The sequence below is a fragment of the Balaenoptera acutorostrata genome, chromosome 11 (genome assembly GCF_949987535.1).
Source record: "Balaenoptera acutorostrata chromosome 11, mBalAcu1.1, whole genome shotgun sequence".
Taxonomy (NCBI): Eukaryota; Metazoa; Chordata; class Mammalia; order Artiodactyla; family Balaenopteridae; genus Balaenoptera; species Balaenoptera acutorostrata.
In genome coordinates this window covers 67,789,130-67,816,050 of record NC_080074.1, presented here as the reverse complement: position 1 = coordinate 67,816,050, position 26,921 = coordinate 67,789,130, and the positions used below count along the sequence as shown (strand labels likewise).

General features: G+C 40.3%; 2 protein-coding genes across 2 annotated transcripts in view; one reads left to right on the top strand and one right to left on the bottom strand.

The window, feature by feature from the left end:
- Window positions 1-3,566: 3,566 nt before the first annotated feature.
- AMIGO2 (adhesion molecule with Ig like domain 2) lies at window positions 3,567-7,088 on the bottom strand. Its single transcript, XM_007179239.2, has 2 exons — window positions 6,488-7,088; window positions 3,567-6,117 (listed from the first exon to the last, which is right to left on the bottom strand). Exon 2 carries the CDS (start codon window positions 6,052-6,054, stop codon window positions 4,489-4,491), a length of 1,566 nt encoding a protein of 521 aa, XP_007179301.2. The 5' UTR covers window positions 6,055-6,117; window positions 6,488-7,088; the 3' UTR covers window positions 3,567-4,488.
- The window catches only part of PCED1B (PC-esterase domain containing 1B), a 143,599-nt gene continuing 123,360 nt past the window's right edge, over window positions 6,683-26,921 (top strand). The window contains exon 1 of the mRNA XM_057557576.1: window positions 6,683-6,742. The gene's annotated coding sequence lies outside the window, so the exon portion shown is untranslated. The remainder of the gene's footprint in view (window positions 6,743-26,921) is intronic.

Below are 26,921 nucleotides of genomic sequence, written 5' to 3'. Positions count from 1 at the left end.
CGTGAAAAGAATTTCACTGCTCTCTTTTAAAAATATTATTCTAATATATTGAAAAAACAAAGAAGTTTGTTCTCCGTAGCTGAAATCTGCACTCATATCTTTGGAATATGCCTTCACTTTACTATGATCTAATCAAATTTGAAAGCCCCAAAGCTCATTCTTAGGAACCAGATCTGCTGTTGCTGCTTTCAAGCCAAAAATCGTTTTAAAAAATGAAAGAATCAGAGATCTAGTCATCTCAAAGTAATTATTCTGTATTTCATAATTTAGAAAAATAGAAATCATAAATTATAGCCAACAATTTACTCTAGAGTTTATTTAGTATCGGAGAATCACTCTTTCGTTTTCCCAACATGTTAGAATTTTTTTAAGTGAGCGCTATAATTCTTTTTGTTAATAAATCCATTAGCAAGTAATAATAATGTATTTTGACAGAGCCCCAAACGCAAAATTTGCTACAGCCCCATTTTTTTTGGCTGTGTTTCAACAAAATAAGCAGAAGCATAATTATTTGGAAATTTCAAAAAAATATATGATATTCAGGCCTTACCTCAGGTGGCCTGAACCAGAACCTCTGGTTGGGGAATGTGTAGAGGGTACCTGCTGGAAACGCTTGTTTATCTAACTTTCCCCTGTGATCCCATGGAGAAGCCTGGGTTTAGACCTATTGTTAGACCACTTGGTAAACCAGATGACACTAAAAGGTGACAATCATCAAGCAGCAGTCATGGCAAAGAAAAGCCAGCAATATTGCAGGGTGTTTAGGCTATATCCTCTTTTAACAGTGCTTAGCAGGTTGATCCAAATCAGACGTCTTTTTAGAATCTGGATTGTGTGTCTTCTTGGCCCTCTTATGTTTCCACCCCCATAAGTTTCACCTACGTCCCTTCTGATTAACATTTCAGAAAAATGTTTATTTAGAAAAATGAAAAGAAAACATGTTTTCTGGGCAAATAATTCAAGCAATCAGAGCTAAAAATTAATTTAAAATTTTTTTTAATATTTAAATCTCTCTAGGCCAAACAGTGAGGATTCATGCAGAAGTTAACTATAAATTAATGTTTTAGGCCATTAGTTCAGATTATAAGTCTTAAAAGTGTATTTTAAAAATGTAACTCATGATTGACTAGACAGTCTTTTATCGTGAACCTAATATCTTCTAATTATAGTGAAAAAATATTGTAAGCCCAGGAAAATTTCACATCAATGATCTTTGCTTGATTTTTTCCAATGAGTATCCACCTCTCTCACAACTGTGTAATAAAAAATACTAAGTACCTTAAAAGAATAACCCACTTACATAAATCCAGATTATTACTTAGAAGGAAAATTATATAAAAGTTTTGACTGGAACAAATTTATAAAGTACAAATTAGTTCTGTTCCTATATTTAAAATACACGTGATCAGGCTTCTACCAAAAAAAAAAAAAAAAAGGTACACGTAAGAACTTAAAATTCCACATCGTAACAGTCAGTTCTACGCTTTACATCACCGCATCTCCCTATTCCTGTCCAAAACAAAGCTTTGCTTTGCAGCATTCAGGATTTTTGTTTGTCTTCTTTTTTATTATTTTTATTGAAATATAGTTGATTTACAATGTTGTGTTAGTTTCACATGTACAGCAAAGTGATTCCATTTTTTATATATATATGTTTTGTTTTGGTTGTAAGTATGTTAGTTTTGATCTCAGCTCAGCCCATCCTTTAACCAAGCATCTGGATTAGGACCAGCCAAGATCAGGCTCTCCAAACGCCCCACTGTCCATGTCCCCTTGCCAAAGGCAGCATGCGTTTCCCAGGAGCGAGGGTTTGAGGGCTGAAGGACCCAAGAGAAAAGGTTGAATTCAGAGATCCTCTGCAAACTTCCTGACAGCCAGGCTCTTTCACACTCAGCATTGGGGTGACCACGGCCCCTGGAGGCAGCCCCTCCCCTTGCTGGAGAGTGTCAGTGGTTCGAGAGAGTTTTCCCTTGTGCCCAGATTCCCTTGTGACCTTGAACAAATCACAGCATCTCTGAGTCTGAGATTCTCCAAATATGAACGATGAAAGGAGTGATGATTTCAAAGGTCACACAGATCACAGAATTCTTCCTAATTACTTAAATGGCAGGAACTGGAATAAAATGTTTTCCTATAGGGACTTCCCTGGTGGTGCAGTGGTGAAGACCCCACGCTCCCAATGCATGGGGCACGGGTTTGATCCCTGGTCGGGGAACTAATAAGATCCCGCAAACCGCACGGCGTGGCAAAAAAAAAAAAAAAAGAAAAAATTAAATTAAAAAAAAATGTTTTCCTGTAATATCTTTGGGGCTGAAGGATCTTATCTAACCGGTGAGGTCTGTATTTAAAAGGCAGAGGCAGGGACTTCCCTGGCGGTCCAGTGGTTAAGATTTCGCCTTCCAATGCAAGGGGTGCTGGTTCGATCCTTGGTCAGGGAGCTAAGATCCCACATGCCTCGGGGCCAAAAACCAAAACATAAAACAGAAGTAATATTGTAACAAATTCAATCAAGACTTTAAATATGGTCCACCTCAAAAAAAAAAAAACACTGGGCAATAAAGAATTGTTAATGCGACTAAGCAATGGCTAACATCCTATTCCCTCTGCACACATCCTGACGGCTCACCCACTCCTTAACCCCCAGCTGACCAGCGTCTGCCACTGGGAGCCTGGCTTGGCACTTTTCAAGCTGTCACCAAGTACCCAGTTCCCCCAAAACCTCCATTGCCAAAGTCAGTCTTCCCTCGTCATCTGGTTCTCCAGTTCTCCAAACATTTGTAACTGTTGCCTACTTCCATCTTTTAAAAATTCTCTTCTCTTGGCCCCAGGGACAACACATGCCTGATTCATTCTCCTTTGCCATTTTCTGACCTCTCTTTTGTCTCTTTGGCTCCTTCTCCGTCCCCATCGTTAAAAATAACCGCTTTTTGACTCTTATCTTCGCCAGGAAGAATCCCGAAACTGAGCTCTCCTCGAAACCCTGTCACTAACTCACTGTGTGGCCTCAGACGACCCACAACCCTCTCTGGGTTTCATTTATCCCTGAGAAAGGAAAGGAGCTGGACTTGATGATCCAAAATCATAGCCCCTCGGAGCTAGGCAGTGCTACGCTAGTCTGTCCCAATCCCATTCCTGTCCTCCATCAGCGTATGGTACATTTTCAGAGAGCCAGTCCAAGTCTGTAATGGAGCTAAGACCACCAGGAAGTCATCAATTCCAGGGTAGAAGAAACCTTAGACATCACCTAGTCTGAAATCTTCATTTCATACCTGAGGAAACCTAGGTCAAGAGTGGGTACTCGACTACCTCACAGCAGGGATGGGAATAAGGAGGAGGTCTCCGGGGCTCTCACATGTTCCAAAATCAGAGCTTAAATATCTTCCAAACCTCGTTGAAATGTATAATGGTATCAGAGTAAAATGTGATATAGAAGGTATAAACTGGGTAGGACACTTTAGAGCCTTTTTCCCTCTTTAAAAAAAAAATAAACTCTGTACTGTAACTCTAAGAAATTTGGAGAGGTATTTGCTATAGAGGGTGCTTAACACAAAAGTAGCAAAATCAGATCACATAAAACATCTTAGATGTATATTTTTAAATAGGCAAATAAAACAGAACATCAAGTCGCAGAACACATATATTTACAATAATTCAAATGTCCAAAGCACGATACAGTGGTATCTCTTTAACAGTTCATATAATTTAAGACATACATTCACACAAGCATATAAACAAATACTAGTCTCCTAGACCAAAGGTTGAAGAAGTTACTCAGACGTTCTGGCACTGACACCTACATATTTATGGCAACAAATAATGATGGCTTTAAACTTTCAGTAAGATCTTTTGCACAAAGATAGGAAATGTACAGAATGGGAAGAAGACAGTCAAACAAATGTACCTTGACTGTACTATTTATCTAACACCATATGGGATGCGGCACTGCTCAGTAAATTTGATCAGGATAGTCTATTTACTCTGGTCTGCAATGATGACATGAACCGAATTATTCCCAAATCTAACTTTACTTTGTGCTTTATAAATAATTGCTGCTTGGTTCTTCCTTCTACATCTTTTAAAAATGAACACAACACTTTTCTTTAACATAACTCAACTTTGGTCCCAATAAATTAGTAAAATCTCTTTTTTAAGAATACTAATACTTGGAATTTATTTTTTCTTTCAAGAATCCTGAGTAAAAGAACAGTGTCAGTCATATCACCTCCAGGCCAGCTTTGAAATTATCAGTGGTGCTAAAGACTAAGATATTATCTAGAACTTAAACTCTGAAAAACAACCCCATCTTCCTCTGGCACAAACCTAAATGCTTTAGCACATTTCCTATTAACCAGGGAAAGAGACCCTTTGGTTGTATTTCAGAAAAACAAAACAACCCCATTTCTGTCCTGCTGTTTATTTCTGCAGACCACACACAAAGCTGAATATGAAGAGATTCAATCACTACATCATAAAAATACAGGCACAAAATTAAGTGGACGCCACAAAGGGTGTGTCTGAAAACACTGAACTGACTGAATCTGAGTCAGATTTCACCCTCGTGGACTTTAAGATGCCCTCAGCTATGACCGTTTCACTGGGAAAGAGCCTGACTTTCCCATTCTGCCCTGTCGCAGTATCCTTCAGGGGTTCCAAAAACACCACTCTTTTCCCAGCCCCTGCCTTCCGTTCATCGGTGGGGGCATCGCTTTCAGGGCCAGGAGTGAGAATAGATGCATGGGCATTGCTTTGGTTTAGCATATTTTTTCGTCTCTTGGGTTTACATTTGCAGGGACACGGTGTCAGATAGAGGTACAGAAGTACCAAAACAATGCTGGCCACACAGGCTGCAAGAGTGGTAAAAGCTGTGTTAAATGCCTCGTGAGCATGGGATCTGTTTATGGTGAAATTGCTCACGTTTATTGTGATATCCACAGTTTCATTTAACAGACGTGGCCGATTCATTGCAACACAGGAATACACTCCAGCATCCTCAAAACGAGGACTTTCTATAACCAGACTTCCATTGGGAAATACGTGAAAGTTTTCTATCTCTTTATCGGGCTCCAGCACTCTGTTATCTGGACTGACCCACATGAAATCGGTATTCACGTTACCAGTCTTGCTATCACAGTGGACAATCAGCCTTTCCCCCACTTGAGCCTCATGAATAAAGCCAAGGGCACGGAAGGAACCATTGATGATACTGTCAGAGCAGTTCATAAAGCTATCCTGCAGCAGAAGCACCTGATGGAAGTGCCTAGCGTCAGACCACAAGCAACAGGTATAATCATTCTTAAAATCCATCACTGAGCTGAAGTGCCTGCGATACCAAAATATCAGCAACGAGTAAAGGGAACAGTCACAGACAAATGGGTTTCCATGAAGGTAGATGCCTCTCAGCTGCTTTCCTGGCACTAAATTTATATGATGCATCGGCAGGGAGGAGATCTGGTTATAAGAAACATCTAGAAACATCAGTTCTGCCAGCTTGAACCTTCCAACGTACAAATCCATGGGAAACTGCGTGAGAAAGTTTCCACTTAAGTAGAGTTTTTGCAGTTGGGAGAGCCCTCCAAACGCTGAAGGGTCGAGATAGGAAATGTGATTGTTGTAAAGCAGGAGCACTTCCAGAACCTTCAACTCTTGGAACACTGCACTTTTCACAGTCTTCAGCTTGTTGGATGATAAGTCAAGACACTTCAGATTTGGAGTGGTGGAAAAACTGTCCATAGAAATGCTCGTGATGTTGTTATGCCGAATAATGAGGGTGTTCAGCTTTACAAACGATACCGGAATCCACTCAGAATCCAGAAGCCCAATTCTGTTATAACTCAGATCCAGTCTCTTGATCAGTCTGAAAAGGTTCCCAGGCACCTTGGACAGGTTTTTGTTGGTGCAGCTGACGATGTCAGTGGCACAGATGCAAGCGGTGGGGCACACCCCGGAGGCCCCACGGCTCACAGTCACCGTGATCACTAACAAACACAGCAGTTCCCTGCAGCCCGGTCTGACAACTCCAGGCACGGTGGGCAGTGCGTGTAAACGTAAAGACATTATGGTCGCCTCTAAGGCTCTTCCAGGCGCCTTTTCCACCAGCTCAGCCTCCCACCAGTGAACCTGGTAAACAATCAATATTTAAAGAGGGGTAAAAAAGCAAAGTTAACTAGCACTAGTTAACCCTTAAGAGTAATCTGGCTTTCTTTCCAATAACTTTTGAAATGGAGGATTTTTTTTTTCACACTGGGGAGTCTATGTATCCTTTTTACTGTTGGATGCAATTTTTCCTGGGTTACTCCTGCTTACAGACATTTACAGTCCCATTCTATCAACACAACCGTCTCAATGTCAGAAACTGAATTGTTTTTCAAGGTGCATCCTGCGTCGTTTTTTTTAAACTCTCTCCAAGAGTCACAAAAATATACAAACGCATCTTATAAACAATTACACGGAAATACTTAGCAAGCCACCCATCAAGAAAGCAACTCACAGAGCTGGGAAGCCTCACGGGCTCCGGGGATAGGCCGCCGACGGTGGTGTCTTCTGCAGGTCTGTGCGTCTGTCTGTCACTCCGGCATCTTACGAGTTCCTTTCCCTTTAGCTCCCGGCGGGCGGCAGCCTCTCGCTGGCTCGCAACTTTGGGGAGTTTCAGGCAGCCGCAGCGGCGGCAGCAACCCCGGGCGCAGGAAACGTCTCGGCCGGCTGCGGTTGCTTCTCCCCGGCTCTCTTCATTGCTCTGCTGAAGGTACCGCCTGGGCGCTCTGGCCGTCGCGTGCCCGCGCGCGGGGCGCCCTGCTCCCAGAGCCTGGTCCGCGGGGCGGAGGCGCGGGGAGCGGGTCGGACCCGGCCCCGCCTCTCCGCGCACGGGAGGCTGCAGGGCCCGGGTTCCCGGGCGGCGCCGGCCGGGTTTTATCCCCGCGCGCCCGGGGTCGGGTGCGGGGCGGGGAGACCGGTCCCGCCCCCGCACGTCCTCCCTCCAGCGGGAACCAGCTCCCGGGCTGCGGGCCGGGGGCGCGCGGCGCGGGGAGGGGGCGGCGGCGCAGCCAATCGGGGCAGCGGCCGGCGCCCCATTTGCCCCCACCCGGCAGCTCCGCCGCCGCTTCCACCACCCTCCCCCGACTCCCGGGTCCCTAGAGAGCGGCCGCGCGGGCGGGGCGGGGGGTCGACACCTGAGGCCGGGGCTGGCGTCTCCCGGGGTGAGGACGCGCTCGCGCACTCCTGCCAATCGCGTCCGCGAGCCCAGCCGGGGTCAGCAGGGTGACAGGGTTGGGGGAGGTTAAGGGACACGCCCAGCCCCGGAGGGAGAGGTCGCACCCTTCAAGACCCACTTCGTCGCGGCAGCGCAGGTCGCCTCCCTCTCCCACCCAGTCCGCTGAGCTCCCCGACCTCTTTACGGCTTGCTTAGGGCGAAGGCCAAGGGGGCTCGCAAAGCGCTGAGTGCAGTAGGTTTTAAAGGTTTACAAAACAAACACAGAAGCTGCCTTCCGTCTCCGCCGTCATTTGGGGTCGGGGGGGCGCAAAGAAATGGGGCACGTTCCCCCCGGTGCAACAGGATCTCTGCTAGGGGAAAGGAACCGGGAAAGCGCATCGGGGACACTCCGCACCTCCCTGGGAAAGTTCTATCCCTTTCCTAACTCAGGAGGAAGCATCAGGGACAGGGATGGTCCCCCGTTCGCGAAGGAGAAGCTCAGGAAAGAACGGTTGGAGCCTGGAAGGCAAAGATAAGAGTATTAAACTTAAAGGAAAAAAAAAAAAAAATCCCAGAGCCAGACTTTTTTTTTTTTCAAAATTTGTTCGCGCCGGACAAGGACTGATCTCAGACAGAAGGGGTGTCTTGCGCGGAGGTTCTTCATCCCTTCGCGAGAGGCAGGCTAGGAAAGTTGCAAGCAGGGTGGACAAGGCCAGGTGACAAGACCAGGCAAAATGAGGTGGGGGAAGGGGAGTGGAACTGATGAGCTTTTAGATTAAAAATCCATTTTTGAAAAAAAAAAAATCCATTTTTGGTTGATTCCGAGATCAGTTTTTAATGATGGGATTTGACTGAGCCAACTGACCCATTTAGCCCTTATATCCAGATTAAAAGAACTAAATTACTGCCCTGACAAGAGATATTAACCAAAGCAGAAGGGAGGGGGACATTGAAAAGAGGACCAAATTGAGAACAACAGTTGGGGGCAGGGCACATAACTTGTAATATTACTTAAAAAATAGAAGCGATGATGTAGACAACCAACTGCCCCCACACACACACACGCACACCCACTTGCGGTACCGTGAATTTAGTGAGAGTTGTTCTCTACATTGTCCGTTAATGGATTCATGTGGTAGCACAGATCTGCTGGGCCAGCGCCAAATTTAAATAGAATTGTGTGCATCATTAATTTAGTTAGGCTTTTTGTGGAATGAATCTGAAATAGCACTGGTAAATTAAGATTTTTCAGGTGAGAGCAGATTGATTCAGATTAGTTTCAGTTTTATGAAAAGTTGAAGTTTATCATAAGCCTACAGCCTGAAATGCTTCAGGAACGCATTCCTTACTGCGAGCTCCCAGGGGAGAGGAAGAGGTTGAGATTTTCTAAAGTTTAGGCCACACTTCCTTGGGTTCTCAAAAAAACTTGGTCTCCAGGCCTTCATTTTTACAGTTAGAATGATTAACACAGAGAAATAGATTAAAATTACTCAGAGGTAAAAATTACTCAGAGGTATACTTTTTAAATGACTAATAAATGACCAGGTGTTTGCAGTATTTTACTAAGTAACTAACATCCTATTCAAAGGAAAACATGAACGTGGGAGAAAGACCTGTATTTAAAAGGAAAATAGTCTAAAAAGAAAAGTGACCTTCAGGGGCTTCCCTGGTGGTGCAATGGTTAAGAATCCGCCTGCCAATGCAGGGGTCACGGGTTTGAGCCCTAGTCTGGGAAGATCCCACATGCCGTGGAGCAACTAAGCCCGTGCGCCACAACTACTGAGCCTGTGCTCTGGAGCCCGCAGGCCACAACTACGGAAGCCCGTGCGCCTTAGAGCCCGTGCTCCGCAACAAGGAGGTCACTGTAATGAGAAACCCACGCACCGCAACAGAGAGTAGCCCCTGCTCGCCACAACTAAAAGAAAGCCCTCGCGCAGCATCGAGAACCCAACACAGCCAAAAATATAATTAATTAATTAATTATTTTTTTAAGTGACTTTCAAAAATGGAAACAGAATGGTAATGTTATGTTATTAGGGCTGAAGGCACATCTTAGAAATATTATGCAAAGATTACACAGCCTAAATAAACTACATGCACTCAAATCCACAGGCAAGTTTAGTTATCTATTTAGAGACCTGATTTTTGGGATTCTGCACATTTGCCAAGGGGAAAAGAGCTTTGAAAGGGATGGGTTTACTTGGCTTGGTGAAGAGAAAGCTAAGAGTTGACCGTAATAATGGTATTAAGGTGAGACCTTACTTTGTGGAGGATAACTTTATATCTTTCTGGCATCCCTTCCCCTTCTTCTACCAGATCCACTCTTCCCACTCGAAGGTATATTCCACAAGGGTAAAATGTTATGTCTTGGACACTGCTCTTTTCTTAGCTTCTAGAACCCTGCTTGACACTTGCTTGTCATTGAAGGAATTTTTGATGAATCAGCTGCTGAAGGGAGAACCTATTCTAGGCTCACCTGACCTGAATCTGCTCATTGCCCTCCTGCTCTTTATACTTCAAAAAGCTTTTCTGAAAAACAGAAGAGAGGAAAAGACGAGCCCTGTGAACATTATTTGAGTCCTGGATCCCACAGTGCCTGAAGGCCACTGCACAATTTTACTTCCTTTCTAATTACATTCTCCACCCCGCATCCTTTTTCTTTTTCTTCTTCTTCTCCCCCTCCCCTCCTCCTCCTCTTCCTCCTGCTCCTCCTTTGCTTAAATTATTTTGAGTTGTGTTGATGTCACTTGTGACTGAAAGAGTCCTAGTAAATATAATGATGGTAATAATAAATAAATATGTATTGGGCTATTATGTGCCAGATCTGAGCTCTGTGTTTTACATGCATTATTTTGTTTACGGCTCACCAAAACCCTGTGACATTGTATAATCCTATAACCCAGATGGTAAACAACTGTGTTCCAAATTATCTGAAAATGGAATGGGACAAAATTAGCTTGAAGCGCCACTTGAAGGATTTAGATTAAACAGAAGAGAGACGTTTTTGACAGGGTAGTTCCAGCCTGCAATGGGTTGCCAAGACAGATGGTTGAGTTGCCTTCTCAGGAGTTTAAAATAGGACACATAGATATTTCTCTGGTCTTTTCCACATGGCATAATCTATTGGTTTTTTTGACCATTCAGTAATGACTCCAACGGATAGGAGAAAGTGAATTGACACTTGATGTGATTCTGAATCTAGTGTGCTTAGGCATGTGTGGTCCTTTGAGTGTCTGGCTGGGATTGGAAGTAACTCCTGCCTGGGGGCAGGGATTTGACTAGATGAAATCCCAGGGCATTTTCTAGCCCTATGATTTCCAGAATTTCTCAGGTTGTAATCAAAGATGTAAGGAATTAGGTATATGAGACAAGAAATTGTTACAGCACTAGTTTGATGATTTGGAGTCATTTTTACTAATAATGAACACTTTAATAGCACTTTATATGCTATGAGGGGCTTTCACATTCTGTGTCTCATTTGATTCTAGCACGCCTCCTGTAATCAAGTGTAGTTGGGACACCAATCTAAAGTTGCCTCTTTTTTTAAAATTTTGTTTTATTCAAGTATAGTTGATTTACAATGTTGTGTTAATTTCTTCTGTACAGCAAAGTCATTCAGTTATACATATATATATATACACTTTTTCTTTCTTTTCCGTTATGGTCTATCACAGGATATTGAATATAGCTCCCTGTGGTATACCGTAGGACCTTGTTGTGTATCCATTCTATATATAATATTGATAGCTTGCATCTGCTAACTCCAAACTCCCAGTCCATCCCTCCCCACCTCCCTCCCCTTTAGCAACCATAAATCTGTTCTCTATGTCTGTGAGTCTGTTTCTGTTTCACAGATAAGTTCTTTTGTGTCATATTTTAGATTCCACGTATAAATGATATCATATGGTGTTTGTCTTTCTCTTTCTGTCTTACTTCACTTAGTATGATAATATCTAGGTCCATCCATGTTGCTACAAATAGCATTATTTCATTCTTTTTTATGGCTGAGTAATATTCCATTGTGTGTGTGTGTGTGTGTGTGTGTGTGTGTGTGTGTGTGTGTGTGTATGCCACATCTTCTTAAGCCATTCATCTGTTGATGGGAACTTGGGTTGCTTCCATATCTTGGCTATTGTAAATAGTGCTCCTATGAACACTGGGGTGCACGTATCTTTTTTTTTTAATAATTTTATTTATTTATCTTTGGCTGTGTTGGGTCTTTGTTGATGCATGTGGGCTTTCTCTACTTGTGGCGAGCGGGGGCTACTCTTCGTTGTGGTGCGCGGGCTTCTCATTGCGGTAGCTTCTCTTGTTGTGGAGCACAGGCTCTAGGCATGCAGGCTTCAGTAGTTGTGGCCCGCGGGCTCAGTAGTTGTGGCACGCAGGCTCTAGAGCGCAGGCTCAGTAGTTGTGGCGCACGGGCTTAGTTGCTCCGCGGCATGTGGGATCTTCCAGGACCAGGGCTCGAACCCGTGTACCCTGCATTGGCAGGCAGATTCTTAACCACTGTGCCACCAGGGAAGCCCGCATGTATCTTTTTGAATTATATTTTTCTCCAGATATATGCCCAAGAGTGGAATTGCTGGATCATATGGCAACTCTATTTTTAGTTTCTTAGGGAACCTTCATACTATTTTCCATAGTGGGTGCACCAATTTACATTCCAACCAACAGTGTAGAAGGGTTTCCTTTTCTCCACACCATCTTCAGCATTTATTATTTGTAGTCTTTTTGATGATGGCCATTCTGACCAGTGTGAGGTGGTACCTCCTTATAGTTTTGATTTTCATTTCTCTAATAATTAGTGATGTTGAGCATCTTTTCATGTAAGTTGTCTCTTTTTTTAACCTTGGAACACATCGGGTGTTCTTCAGGGACAGCTCACAGGAGTATCTAGCTCTGCAGGAGCCTGATTGTTGCACGCAGAAGCTTTCTGCTGAGAGCCCACTCTGGGGGCAGCACTCTTGGTAGGGTTTTTGCAATGTGACTGCAGCCTAGGCCCGCAGAAAACATAACGTTGCTCACCAGCTCTGGAATTGCACTCCACTCCTGCAACAGACCTTTGACATGTTCCAGCTGGTTTTTGTAAATTGCCCAAGATTTAAGGTAGAACCAGATCTCGAACCCAGTACTATGTCTCTGGCCGTATGGAGACTTGAGCTCCAGCCCCTGTGCTCTCTTAACTCCAGGTGGCATGTGGCTGGATTCTTTGGAAGCTCCATAGGCTAGAAATGGGGCAGGGAGTGGAGACGGAGCATGCAAGAAGTACCCACATACCCTCCCCAGGGAGAGCCCACAGTGGGGCAACTCTTCAAGCAATCACCATTCACCCATCTGCTCTTTCTGTCTCCTGTCTTCATGGACACGGACTGGATAGGATCTTTGCTGTTGTTCTTTTTAATTTAGCTGAAATAAAATTCACGTAAACAAAATTCACTGTTTTGACCATTGAAAGTATACTCTTCAGTGGTTAATGTCGTGCAACCATCACCACGATCTAACTCCGGAATAATTTCATCACTTCCCGAAAGAAGCCCTGGACCCATTAAGCAGTCACTCCCAGTTCCCCTCCTCCCAGCCCCTGGCAACCACTAATTTACCTTCTGTCCCTATGGATTTGCTTATTCTGAACATTTCATATAAATGGAATCATACAAGATGTGACCTTTTGTGCCTGGCTTCTGTCACTTAGCATCATGTTTTCAAGGTTTGGATGGGCTTTTTTGGCTAAAGGTTGTAGGGCCAGTTGGGATCATCCCTTTGAAAGTCTTGCATAGTTGGGTTAGTTGCACTTGAGCTTAGACGTGGGGCATCTGCCCCTGCCGTTGTCAGCCTTGAGGCCGGAAGTCCCATTTGTCCAGAGTCTTCAATTATGAAAGTATAAAGCCCCTGTGTGATTATAGAAACCTAGCAGTCTTCTGAGCTAAAGACATCTAAGTTCTAGTCTTGGGCAAAACTGCTTTCATCTCTCCATAGTACCCAAGAATCAATTAAGGATATGACAATTAATGGTTTCTTAAATTCCTTTTAACCTCAAAAAATGAATCTGATTTTCTGATCACAACCTGTCTCCTGTTGCCCAGGCCCCAGGAAGACAGACGATTAGAGCACAGGCACTAACCAGTTAGAGCCGATCTGGGTTTAGTTCCTTCCTCTGGGTCAGTTATCGTTGCACCGGGCAGACACAAACTCCTCCTCTTTCTCCCCAATGTCAGTCTCATGGCTGCTTCAGGAAAAGCAACTGAGGACAAGTTGTCTATAGTAGAGACATCACTTTAATTTATTAAGTATTCGATCATGAAGGGGCAGTATCATTTCTCAGAGGAAAAAAAAAAGTGTATCCTTAATGTGCAACAGGGATGTGGGTGAATAAATGACTGTGCATGCATCCGTCATTGTGCTATATTGTCATTAAAAATAATGTGGCAGAGAAATATCTGGTGACATAACAAAAAATTACCAGAAAAGTGCTCTTCCAATTTTTGTAAAAGAAAATACATATGTATATTAATTATATGTATGCATCAAAGGTAATCTGAAAGAATATATACCTATCATAACAGTGGTTTTAAAATTTTTCTTCTCTTATCTGCATTTTCTATTTTTCTGCAGTGCTTTTGTGATAAGAAAAATCACAGAGACAACTTATCATTGTTTAAAGTTACCGACGACTAAGTCACGTGCATCAGTGTTTCTTCTTTATTGTGATTATTACTTAATATTCAGCAACTCTAGTTTTAGAGAACAAACCCTCTTCTGGCTTCTCAGGCAGGAAGTGACTCTGATTTCCCCTGGTTTGATATAATAATTGCTGTCCCCTCTTAGCACAACTGTCATTTATTTGGCAAATATTTTCTGAGCATCTGCTATGTTCCGGGCACTATTCTTTAGCCTGAGAACTTTAGCAATACACAAGGGCTACTGTAGCTCACAAGTCTTACTAGAATGAGGCACATATAGTCACTCACGTATTTCTTGTTGGCCAACTGTCCATATTCCCAGGTTTGCAACTCAACATCCTTGGTTGGGATCAACTCCCAACAGTTGTGAATCCTTCCCTCTCACAAAACATTTTTAGACCAGCCTTTGTAAGGAGAATGGTCCCCTGCCCCATACCACCATTGGTTTTTCAATGAGAAACAACAAAAAAGTAACAACTAAAAACCTTTTTTCCTAATCCTAAAAGTACTATGCATTCCGTGTAGGAAAAGTGGAAGATACAGAAAAGCTGTAAAGAATCAGAGAATGCCATTTATAATCTTACTGGTAAATTTACTTTTGCTGGAAGAATAAATCCATTGTTGTGAGGAAACTGAGAATGTTGCAAAAGGATGGTTTTCTCTTTGTCATAATTATGTAACAAGAGAAACAAGCAGACCTTTCTTTTCTTTCTTTTTTTTTAAAAAAAATACTCTGAATTCTCAGCCTTAGGAATGAAATAAGCAGATGACAATTTGCTTTATAAAATTCAGTCTTAAAGCCATGCGTCCAGCATTATGGTTCCATTTATGACTGGTCATAAATGGTAGGTGCTCTAATTTTCACTTTGCTTATTATTAGCCTGAAGGGATCGTCTATTTGAATTCTTAAATGCTGTTATATCTCTCAAAACTGGGGCTAATTTTCTCTCTCTGAAAAATATGGATAATTTGTAACAAACCCAGTTTAGAGAAATAGATGAAGCATTCAGACTCCAGTTTTATGTCCTTTAAAAAATATGATTTCCTGTAGCAGTAATTAATTTATCATACCTTTGTTAAGGTGATACTTGATTATTCAAGGAACTATCTGATTGGAAGCAATTATTATTTGCTAGTCAACATTTACACAAAATAGAGTAACATAAAATTGAGAGAGAAAATAATAAACACTCTATTATATAACCAGCACTGTTGCAAATACTAATTCAATTATTTTCAGCAAATCCAAGGCCCTCTCTGGTGAATGCTCCGTGAGTAATTGGCTCTGGAGCTCTGCCCTTTCAGTCTGTGCTCGTGAAAAGAAACATTGTATTCAAATGGGGGAAGGCAGAAGGACCTCTGGAAAGATCCAAGGAAGTGGGCTTGATAATAAGACCCAACATTCATTCTCACCATCTGCCAGGCTTCTCATTTAATTCTTACAAGGGTCCTAAGAGATGGCCATTAACATCCCCATCTTCTAATGAGGGCAGTGGGGCTTAGTTGATTTATATAACTTGCCCAAGATTAGTGGTAGAACCTTATCTGTCACCCAAGTCTGCCTCGCTCTGATCTCATGCTCAACCATTAACTCTAATGCTTCCCATTATGGAGTAAAAGGGTCAGCCATAATTTAAATTCCGTTCAGCAAATATTGTTAGTTCTGGCCACACTCCCAGACCCATGATATGGTTGCCCTCCTCTAGGAATTTGTAGTGTTATTAGAATAATTACAGGATATAAGACAGTATATAATTCAATTTCAAATTGGATATAACCAAGAGCTAAAATATTTGCAACAGAAAATATGTACTTTGGGCACTGAAAATTCCAATACAAGCAGAATTTTAGGTCTTACTCACTTTTTCTAATTTTAGGTCAACCATTTCTTGGTTGACCAAGTAGCTGATTCAACAGAGTGATTTGGATACAAATAAAAACATAATTCAGGAGAAACTATTTGAATGGTCAGAGATGAAAATGAACTCTCAGAATTAAGCAACAATAATATGAATCCTTCTGGCTCATTTTATCCACGGCATTCACAATGGAGAATTACAAGCAAGGAAAGTAACATCTCTCTCCTGACATGTGCAAAGGGTCTGAAACATCCTCTAATTGTATGCCAAATGGCAATGTATAAAAAAAAAAAAAGGGCAATGTGGTAAAATTGAGCATTGAATAAAGAATCATATCTCTGGGTTCTGGCACCAGAACTTACATTTACTAACTGTGTGACCTTAGGGAAGTTGACCTGGTCTTTCAGACACTGAAGTCTCCCAATTGTGAAATGGAAATGCAGTACCCATGTAGGCTCTATGTGAGTTCACGAGGCTGATGGAGATGAGACATGTGAAAAGTGCTTTGGGAACTATAAAGCTGTAAAAGAGTATTACAGTGAGTCCTGTTCATGTGTTGTTCAGCCTTATTGCCCTTGTGCCTTGGATGTGATCTGACACAGCACAGATGTTTAACAGATGTTTGTTGAACCTAATGGAACCAAAGCTAGGTTTGTGTACAAAATAAACAGATCTGGAGAGGTGATGTTTGTACTAATTATGTGGCTCCTCTGAGCCGGGCTGTACCAGAGCACAACAGGTCTTCGTTTGGTCCTCCTTTGGAGAACCCGTTGTTCGCTCAGCCCTGCCTTACTCTCCATGGTACTCTCAGCTGCTGCAGATGGGAATGAGCCGCCAGTCTGCATGCCTGGGCTGCCCAAAGCCCCAGGGGAATTGAAGCTGGCAGGTTGTGGGGAACATCCTGGCTGAAGACCTTTAGTTAGCAGAGATGACTGGCAATGTCAACACACACTGGAGCGTACCCAAAGGGGTTTTGAACGACAGGGAAAAACAAAATTAAAAAATAATAATAATCACTCTCTCTGGAGAGCAGTTTTGACATGCTGCTGCTTGCCTCTTGCACTGTGATAGAAATGCATGGTAGGAAACTAAGGAAGCTTTCCTTGGAAGCAGTTATGTAGAAGAGGTCAGGTGCCAATCTGAACAAGTTGCTGGAGGATGAGTCAGCTCACTGACATTTCCTACTTTACAGAAACAGCAGGATGATGGAAAAACATGCTATTGTGGCAGCTGTCCACATTTATCTCAATGTGGAATTTTTTATTTACTCAGTTATATTTATTAGAACTGTTGGACATCTGAACTCCTCTTTCCTAAATCTCCTTTGCTGGCACTGAGCACCTTAGTTCTATTTTCATAAGCAGAATAACAGTGACACAATGAGTATCAAATGTGTTTGTTTGCTTGTTTGTAGGGTGTGTCTGGGGGGGAAAGCTGGATGGTGGGCTCTCCAGATGGACTACCTTGAAAGCATCAACACAGTCCAGGTTGGCAGGTCCAAGCTTGATATTTTTGATGTCCCAGAGTTAATTTGTTGTGTGGAGAAAGATTTATAATATAAACCAAAAGAATACCTACCTGTGAATTTAAAGCAAAAATCAAGTGGATCAGAACTTGATATGGTCCTAATCATAGTTTCTGCCTATAAGAAAGCTTTGGGAAGCCAAGTTTATAATCACAAACAAATTTACTGAGTGCAAAATAGAAGAGAAGAGTAGTTAGTTTGATGAGTTTAATGATTAGTGGTATCAAGCATGACAAATCCATTGCCACAGGAGAGGTATGTCTGCCAACAAGTCCACATATTCAGGTTGGCTGGACACAGCACTGTCATCCCTGGGCAGAATATGCCAAGCAGTTAATCAGTGAAATCTTAAATTACACAAGAAATACAATGACATCATGACTCTGCCCCAATCAGAAAATTACTCTTCCTATTAAAGATAATCTCTCCCTCTTTCTTCATCAGTACAGTAACAGAGTAGCAAAGGCAGAACAACAATAAATAAGGCAGAATGGTGATCAGAAGAGAGGCAGATGGACAAAGAACACAGAACTCATCAGAAAGAGTTCTCAGAAAGCTGCGGAGCTACCTGGAGAAAAAAAAGTCAGCCTCCAGAAATAATCCTGAGAAGCAGGCGTTTTGCAGAACCTCAATAAAACATAATGGTAAATATGCATATTGAAAGTAAACTGAATAATTACATAAGCAGAAATTGAGCTCTGTCCAACCATTTTGAAGGAAAAAAAAAATGTTCCGGCAAAGACAGTCATGAGATAAGAATCATGTAGCACGTACAGAAGAGGATTAACAAAACAAGGGCAAAGTCCCCCAAATCGAGGAACAGAACATTTACCAGCACCCACTAGGTCCCATGTTCCCTTCCAGTCTCTAAATGCCCAACGATTACCACTCTCATGACGGCTGGATTAGTTCTGCCTGTTCTGATACATTGTATACATGAAATATATACTCTTCTCGTCTGGCTTCTGTTGCTCAACTCTATACTTGAGAGTTTCATCCATATTTTTGCATGTAGTAGTAGATTATTCTCACAGCTATGTAGTATTCCACTGTGTGACTATATCACTATTTAACCATTTTATTTTTGATGGACTTACGGGTAGTTTCCAATTTTTGCCTATTACAAGTACTGTTGCCATGAACATTCTAATACATGTCTTTGGATAAACATCTGCACAAAATTCTATTGGGTATAACCTGGAAATGTATTCACTGGATCACAGGTTATGCACATATGCAACTTTAGCAGTAACTGCCAGTTTTCCAAAGTGGTTGTACCAAAGTATTCTCCCACAAGCGGTTTATGAGAATTCCTATTCCTCCACATCTTTATCAACACTTACTATTCTCCATCTTTTTCATCTTAACCATTTTGGTGGGTAGGTCTTAATATTTCATTGTGCCTTTAATTTACATTTCCCTGATGACTAATAAACTCGGGGACAATTTTTCATATGTTTATTGGCCATTTACATATCCTCTTTTATAAGTCTTTTGCCCATTTTGCTGTTGAACTGTCCATCTTTATCTTATTGGTTTGTAGGAGCTTTCTAAGAATACTGGATCTGTGTTTTTTATCATATATATTACCTAAGTGTGTATAAATATATATGTTTAACATTTTATCCCACCCTGTAGGTTGCTGTTTTACTCACTTTGGGTGAACATAAGTTCTTAGTTTTAATATGGTCAAGTTTATCACAATTTTTTTCTTTTATTTTCCTTCTTTTTTATTTCTTATTTTAAAAAGCATTGCCTAGTCCAAGGTCATGAAGATGCTTCCCTCTAAAAGCTTTATTCTTTTACCTTTCAATTTATTTCTCCAATCCAATCTTGCTATGGTCTGAGTTCTCCAATCCATCTTGCTATGGTCTGAATATCTGTGTTCTACCCCAAACTCATATGTTGAAATCTCAACCCCCAAGGTAATGGTATTAAGAGGTGCAGCATTGGGAGATGCTTAGGCTCCAGAGAGATCCCTATCCTCTTTGCCATGTGAGGTCATAGCAACAAGACACCATCCATGAATGAGGCAGCAGGCCCTCACCAGACGCCAGAGTTAATGGTATTTTTGTTATAGCAGCCCGAACGGACTGACACACCTGGAATTGATTCTTGTGTGTAAAGTGAGGTAGAAGTCAATAGACATTTTTTCCCCATATGGATATCCAATTGACCCAGCATAATTTTTTGAAAAGACCACCTTTTTCCTTTACTGAATTGCATGGTCATTTTGTCATAAATCATGTGATCATATATGTGTGGGTCTGTTCCATTGGACAGTTATCTGGTCATGTACTAGTATCACACAGTTTAGCTTTATATTAATAGTTCCTGATATAGTATACGTCCTTCACATTTGGTCTTTTCAAGAATACCTTGGCTATTTTTGGCCTTTTGCATTTCCATATGAATTTTAGAATTGATTTGTACATTTCTGGGAAAAATATCCCACGGTTTGGATTTTGGTTGAGAGTACATAGAAGTACGTAATAATTTGGAGAGAATTTATATCTTTACAATATTGAGTCATCCAATCCATAACAAGTCCCTTTATTTGGCTCTCCTTTATTTTTTCTCGATAATATTTTCTAATTTTTAGTTTAGAGGTCCTGCACATCTTTAATGAGATTTATTTCTAAGTGTTTGAGTTTTGGGATGCTATTATAAATGTTTTATTTTCTATTTGTTTATTGCCAGTATATACAACTATGACTCATGTCATAATCAGCTCAGACTGCTATAACAAAATACCATAAACTCGGTGGCTTATAGACAACATAAATTTATATCTCACAATTCTGGAAGCTGGAAAGTCCAAGATCAAGGTGCCAGCAGATTTGGTGTCTGGTGAGGGCCATCCTCTTCATACATATGCAGTGGCTTTTCCCTGTGTTCTCACATTGTGGAAGCGGTTAGGGATCCCTCCGGAGACTCTTTTGTAAGAGTGCTAATCCCATTCATGAGGGCAGAGCCCAGAGGCCCCATCTCCTAATACCCTCACCTTTGGGGTTAGGATTTCAAAATATGAATTTTGGAGGGAACACAAACAGTCTATAGCAACTAATTTTTGTATATTGACTTTATATCCAGCATCCTTCTTACATTCTCTTATTAATTCTAAGAATTTGTCTATAGATTTTTTAGAAATTTTCTATGTGCATGATCATACTGTCTGGAAATGACAGTTTAATTTCTTCCTTTTCAATCTCCATGACTTTTATTTCTTCCTCTTGCCTTTTGCCCTGGTTAGACCTCCAGTTACAATGCGGCCATTTTTGACCCAGTCCCAATATTAGGGAGAAGGTTTCAGTGAAAGTTTCATTTTCAGTGAAAATGATGTTTGCTGTGGGTAGTTTGTAAATATTCTTTATCACATTAAGGAAGTTCTATTCTTACTTGGCTAAAAGTTTTCATCACAAGTAAATGTTGAATTTATCAAATACTTTTTCTGCATTTGATATGATCGTGTGATTTTACTCCTTTTTATGAATGTGGTTAACTGAGTTTATTATATTTGAATGTTAAACCTGCTTGCCCACCTAGACTAAACTGTCCTCAGTTTACTGTATCACTGGATTTGATTTCCTAGTATTCTGTTAAGAATTTTTAAATAATGTTAATGAGAAAGATGGGTTTGCAATTTTCTCAGAATGCTTGTCAGAGTTTTAAAATCAAGTTCATGCTGTTTTCATTTTTTAAAAGTCTGGAAGTTCTGCTTCTGTTTCTGTCTTCATGAAGAATTACATGTGTTATTTTTCCTTAAATTTTTGGAAAATTCATTGATAAGCTCTCTGGGCCTAGACTTTTCTTTGGGGAATGGATTTTAAATAATGGGTTCAAATTTTTAAAACATACACAGAACTATTCATATTTTCTATTTCTTCTTCTATCAGCTTTGGTAAGGTGTGTTTTTCAACAGATTTGTCTATTTCATGCAAATTGTCAAGTTTATCTGCATAAAGTTGTTTTTAGAATACTTTTATTGTGCAATCAATAGTGATATACTCCCTTTTATTGCTGTTGTTGCTGATTTGTGGGTTTTCTACTTTTCTTTTTCAGTCTTGGTTTTATTAATTTTGTTAATCTTTTCAAAGCCAGTTTTTGGATTTGTTGATTTTTTTTCTATTATATGCTGGATTATTATTACCTTGATTTCAGTTTTTGTCTCTATCATTTATTTCCTTAAGTTTGATTGCTGCTCTTTTTCTAGTTTCTTGAGATTAATACTTAAATCATTGATTTTAAGACTTTTTTCTTTTCTACTATATGCTTTTAAGGCTATATATTTCCTTCTAAGCATCATTTTAATTCTTCCCATAAGCTTTGAAATGTATTTTTAATTATTCAGTTTAAAATATTTTCTATTTTCTTCTTCATCCCATGGATTATTTAGAGTGTATTGTTTAATTTTTAGCAGTTGGTTTTTTTCTATTTTCGTTATTGATCTCTAGTTCAATTCCATGGTGGTCACTGAAGATATTCTTACATATGTCAACATTTTGAAATTATTGAGACTTTATATTATAATACATTGATTTTAATAAATGTTCCATGTACATTTGAAACGAATATGAATTGGTCATTAATAGGTGTAATTTTACATGCATGGCAACTAGATCAGGCTTGCTAATTGTACTGTTAATATCTTCTATATCCTTACTGATTTTTTATTTTTGGCTTGTCCTTCCCTTTTTGTTCTGTCCATTTTGGTTTGATTTATTTTGAAGCAGTGCTACTGAGTGCATAGAGAAGGTGTAATATCTTCCTATTGGATAGCCCCATTTACAATTATAAACTGTCTTTATCTCTAATAATGTTTCTTATCTTAAAGTTCACATTGCCTGATATTGGTAGAGTTACACAAGCTTTTTTTGTTGTTGTTAGTTTTTGCTTGGTGTTATTTGTCTTTTCTTTTACATTAAACATTATTATTATATTTAAAGCATACGGGGTTTTTTTCAATCTAGTCTGACAATCATAGTCTTTTACTTCAAATTTAGTTCATTTACATTCAGTATAATCTCTGACATAACTAGCTTTCTAGATAAAATTTTATTTTTCATTTTTTATTAGGCTCTTCCCTTTTATGTTCCTTTTTTTTTTGTTTTATGTTCCTTTTCCCCTTTTTTTGCCTCTTTTAGATTATTCAAAAATTTTAAATTATTTAATGTTTTTATTCTAATAACTTACAAATAATACATTAGTTTCTTGTTCTGATGGTAGTTATCCTAGAGAATACAACACATATCCTTGATTGATTACAGAATTATACAAATTATTATTTTACCACTCCTCTGATATTATCAGACCCTTAAAACTTTTAAACTGTTTACCCTTCCTGACTTTTCTGTTCTTCCTGTTTTGCATTTTAGTTCTACATAGATTTTACTCTACAAAAAAAATTACATTTATTGTTTTGTACAGTCAATAGTAATTTATAAATACCCATATACTTACCCTTTTCAGTGTTTTTTATTCCTTCCTGCATAGTTTTTCAAAATTAAACTTGCAACGCAGCCACTATGTGAGTTAAGTATGCTGGTTTAAATATATTCGAGATAGAATTTTGATTAAATAATCACCAAAAGTAGACTGTAAGTTTGGGTAAGACAACTTTAGTATCGAGGTCAAGCAGTAATACTGATTTTTCAATAAAGTCCTGAATTTACTCAGTCAAATTCAAACACTTGCTGAATGGTGTTCTCCAGTTTTCAAAGAGCATTAATGTTCAGCTCTCAGTTGATACTGTTAATAACTTGATGGATAAGCCAAAAAGACAAAGAAGTGGGGATCATGGAAGGAAAGAGACTTGCCCACATTTACACAGCTTACACTGAACCCAAGTCTCCTGATGCCTAGTTCAGGTCTTCAACTATCTGTATCAACTAGAAATACCTAAAATAACTCATCTGTCTATAAAGATAAGTGTGGGTATGGAAAATATATCCCTCAAAATACACAAATTAATTACAACTTCTTAAATGATCACCCTCTTCCTTCTTTTTATAGCTCTTAATCTAGATTTTTAAAACTCAAAACAGACATAAATATCTGCCTGTAGCAAACATAGTAAGTTTCCTCCCAGCTGGAAGCTCACATTAAAGCCAGGCAGGAGTGAGGAAGGGGAAGCGAGATGGATTATATTATGTTTATTTTAGTCTTTCTTAGTTTTTCTTTCCAGGCACTGGACTGAACTCAGTTTTCAGAACCAGAAATAAACACTGTTTATGTATCTGTATTTATTAATACTCTGCTTTTAGAAATTTTTAGGTACAATGGTTTCCAAGAGTATTTTGGGAACTTCTCACTGGTGATATCTAGATTGTATTCAGTGGAAAGTCAACAAACACATACCCCAAAGAGCCATTAATAAAATAAACTCTTGGAGTATATAAGGCTCTCCTACTCTTCTAGCAGAAGGCAGAACAGAACAGGTGATTACTAAGGTTAGCTAACTGAATGAATGAATGGATGAAAAGAACCTCAGTATGTAGCTCTGTCTCCTCTGTTTACCCAAAGATTCTCTTGGCCCCATTCACAGGGATGGCAGTGGCACCGTTGAAGCAGCAGTTTACTTTCTGTTAAATTTGTAGCAGAGGGAGAAAAGGGATGGAGACTCAGAAACCAGATTTTCATCCATGCTCCAAACACAGTGCTACTCGGTTTTGTCTGCCATAGCAGACAAGGTCCTGCCCCTCTGCAAGTGAGGCTTGCCCACTGCCACACTGTGAGGAGAAAACGTTTGGTCTGGAGTAGTGGTTGACATGCTTTGGGACACTTGTGTCTCCTCCCCAGTTCCTGTCTCTGAGGATTCCTGCTGTTCACAGGCTGTGCTGTAAAGGACAGGCCTAAGTGGCCGTGACCCCACCCCACGTCCACCTCGCCCCAGTCTGAATAGACCAGGAGCAGACTCATGGACAAGGACAATCAGACTCTCTCAAGAATTTGAGCCAAATGACAGAAACGACAAAGGATGGTTGTGGACTCCCTCTCAGAGCTCACGTCCAGTCTGGGCTGAGGTTGGCGCCAGTGCACGCCAAAGTCAAGTACAACCAAAGTTGCTTGAAAGCCAAATTATGAATAAGCAGAGGAAGCCAAGTCTTTAGAGGGAAGATATTAGATATGCTTAAAAATCAAGGAGAAGAGTCAAAAGAGAAAGAGTTAAAAAAAAAAAGAGAGAGAGAGAGAGACAGAGAATCAGAGAATAGAGACCCAGTGAAATTCTAGTTCCCAGCTTAGGTCGCTATGAAGTCCAGCTGGACTTTGTTTCCTGCCTCTGGATGTCTGTAAGGTTGCCGGTTTTATCTTCACAGTTAACGCCTCTTTTTAATTTGAGTTAATTCGAGTGAGATTGGACTCCTAGCAACCAGCAATCTCTTGACGGATCCCTTCTCCCCAGGCACCCTGCTTTGGTGTGGCCCCTCTCTCTCCTGTGAGGAAAGAACACGATCTGAAAAACTTTCCCACTATCAAATTGTCTGACTTTTCCAGTAACATTTTAGAAAAGCAGTGCAGTGAGAAGGCAACAGTAGGCACTAAGGAATAACAATTCCCAGTATCATTTTGGGCATTGGTTGGAATATATTTTCGAAGTCTTCCCAGAGCACCTTCTATTATCTCAGTAGCTAACCATTCTCTCTGCCTAAAAGGGCTACTTATCATTACACAGAAACCTTTCCCTATCCTCCCACACTCTGTGCCGCATGCCCACACACGTAAAACTCTTCTATCAAATTGTAAGTGCCTGAGAATTGGGATTACGTCCCCACCATATTTGCATACTTAGCACCTAAGGACACTGGCTGACACCTATAGCGTTCATTTGGATGGATACATGTCATATACATAAATTGAACGAATATTCTTTCTCCACCTCTCTCGAATGTTTTTAGAATGTCGGAACTAATATTCAGATATTACCTTTTCAGAAATTTTGCTTTTCCCTTCTGCTACTCCATCTGGACTTCCACATGTCCTTAGACTTCCGTGAGCCCTACTAGAAAGCTTTGAAGAGCATGAGAAAGACAGGAAAGCAGTATTAGCCTTTACTTAGCCCAGGAAAAGAAGACTTAGAGGTGGCCCAGCCATAGTCACAAGGTCGTGATTAAAGGAGCCAACTTAGGCATCTGAAAGGGATTTTCTGAGCCAGCAAAACCTCCTGTTCCATCTGGGCACTCCCAACATCGGCCTGTAAATCCACAAGCCCACGTCCATTACCTGCCAGTCATAAAGCTGACTTTCCAATGAGGACATTCAGCACATTTTCATCAATGCAGGTGTCAGTGCACAAACCCAGTGGCTCCAAAGGAAGGGCTACACTGTGCAATGTTCCACTCCTTCCTTGGAAAAGGAGCCATTCTCACAGACTTGACCTAAGGCCAATGAAGGATTATTAATAGAAACACTTGAATCCAGTACTATTCATAAATACTCTTTTAGAAAAATGATTTGCATGCATAAAAGACTGCTTTTTCTAACAAACATTAACATTTTATTCCCCTTTTCTGTGCCATTAAAGGCCAGAGTAATATTCAAAACACTCAAGAAAGTCATATATGGAAATAAAAGAAAACTATTTTGTGAGCATGTTTGGTTCTCTAGCATATTATGTGCTTGTCTTTTCTGGTACAATAATATGATTTATTTTATAAACATGCCAATTTTTACAGAATGAGTCATTGTTAATGTAGAAACCAGCTGAATCATCCATCCGTCTATTAATATACTTATTTTCCTTTTCTTTCTCTGTACGTTTATCATTATACTAAAAGGATATTAGGTATTCTCTTATTTAGGGTACTTCTCCCCTTTGGTTGTGTCATTTGGTTCACAAGTAGTATGGTAAAGCTATCGTAAGCTTTGTGATGGTTCAGATTTCTATTCATAATATTGAGTCAGAAACTTGAGTCATGTGAAATCCTCCAGTATCTCAAATCGGATGCCTCCCATACAAGAGGTAAACAGAGAGTCCGGAAAGGGTCAGATAGAAAGGAAATCTTTTCTGACCCTGAGAAAGGCCAATCAGACTTTGGATTCTGGTAATAGATCCGTAGGAATTTACTTTTAAAATTATTTGATCATCTTGTTTCAACAAATCTAAAGAATCTAGTTTATCCCATCTTAAAATATAATCACCCAGGATATTGAGTTCATTTTAATGTATTAATTTGTTAGGCACACCTCTTATTATTCATTCCAGACATCTTCAAGGAAAAGAAATGTAGATAAGGAGAAATGAAATATTACGTGAAGCCAGACTATGATTTTAGGGAGGGAAAACATTAACTCAGAAGTCAAGAGAACTGAATGCTAGTCACTGAGGTATCACCAATGAGTTGAATGGCTCTGTCATTTATTTGGCTTTCTTCTGTCTCAGTCTCCCCTTCAGTAAAATGAGATTCTTCCCCTGACTGAAATCTCAGTCTAAGACTCATTGACCCTTTCCTTATTATTTACCTTTTGAGCCAAACTTGTGACACTAAACCGTCCCAATTATGCATTTAACAGTTTACTCTTCAGTCGCCATCACATATTAAATGCAATAATTACTATTAGCCACCTTAATATTTCCCATTCTAACTATATCAATGGAGAAAACTGTGAACTAAAGAGTTGGGTTTATTTTGCACCATTTTTAAGAGAATGCAGAGACATAATTTGTCATAGAC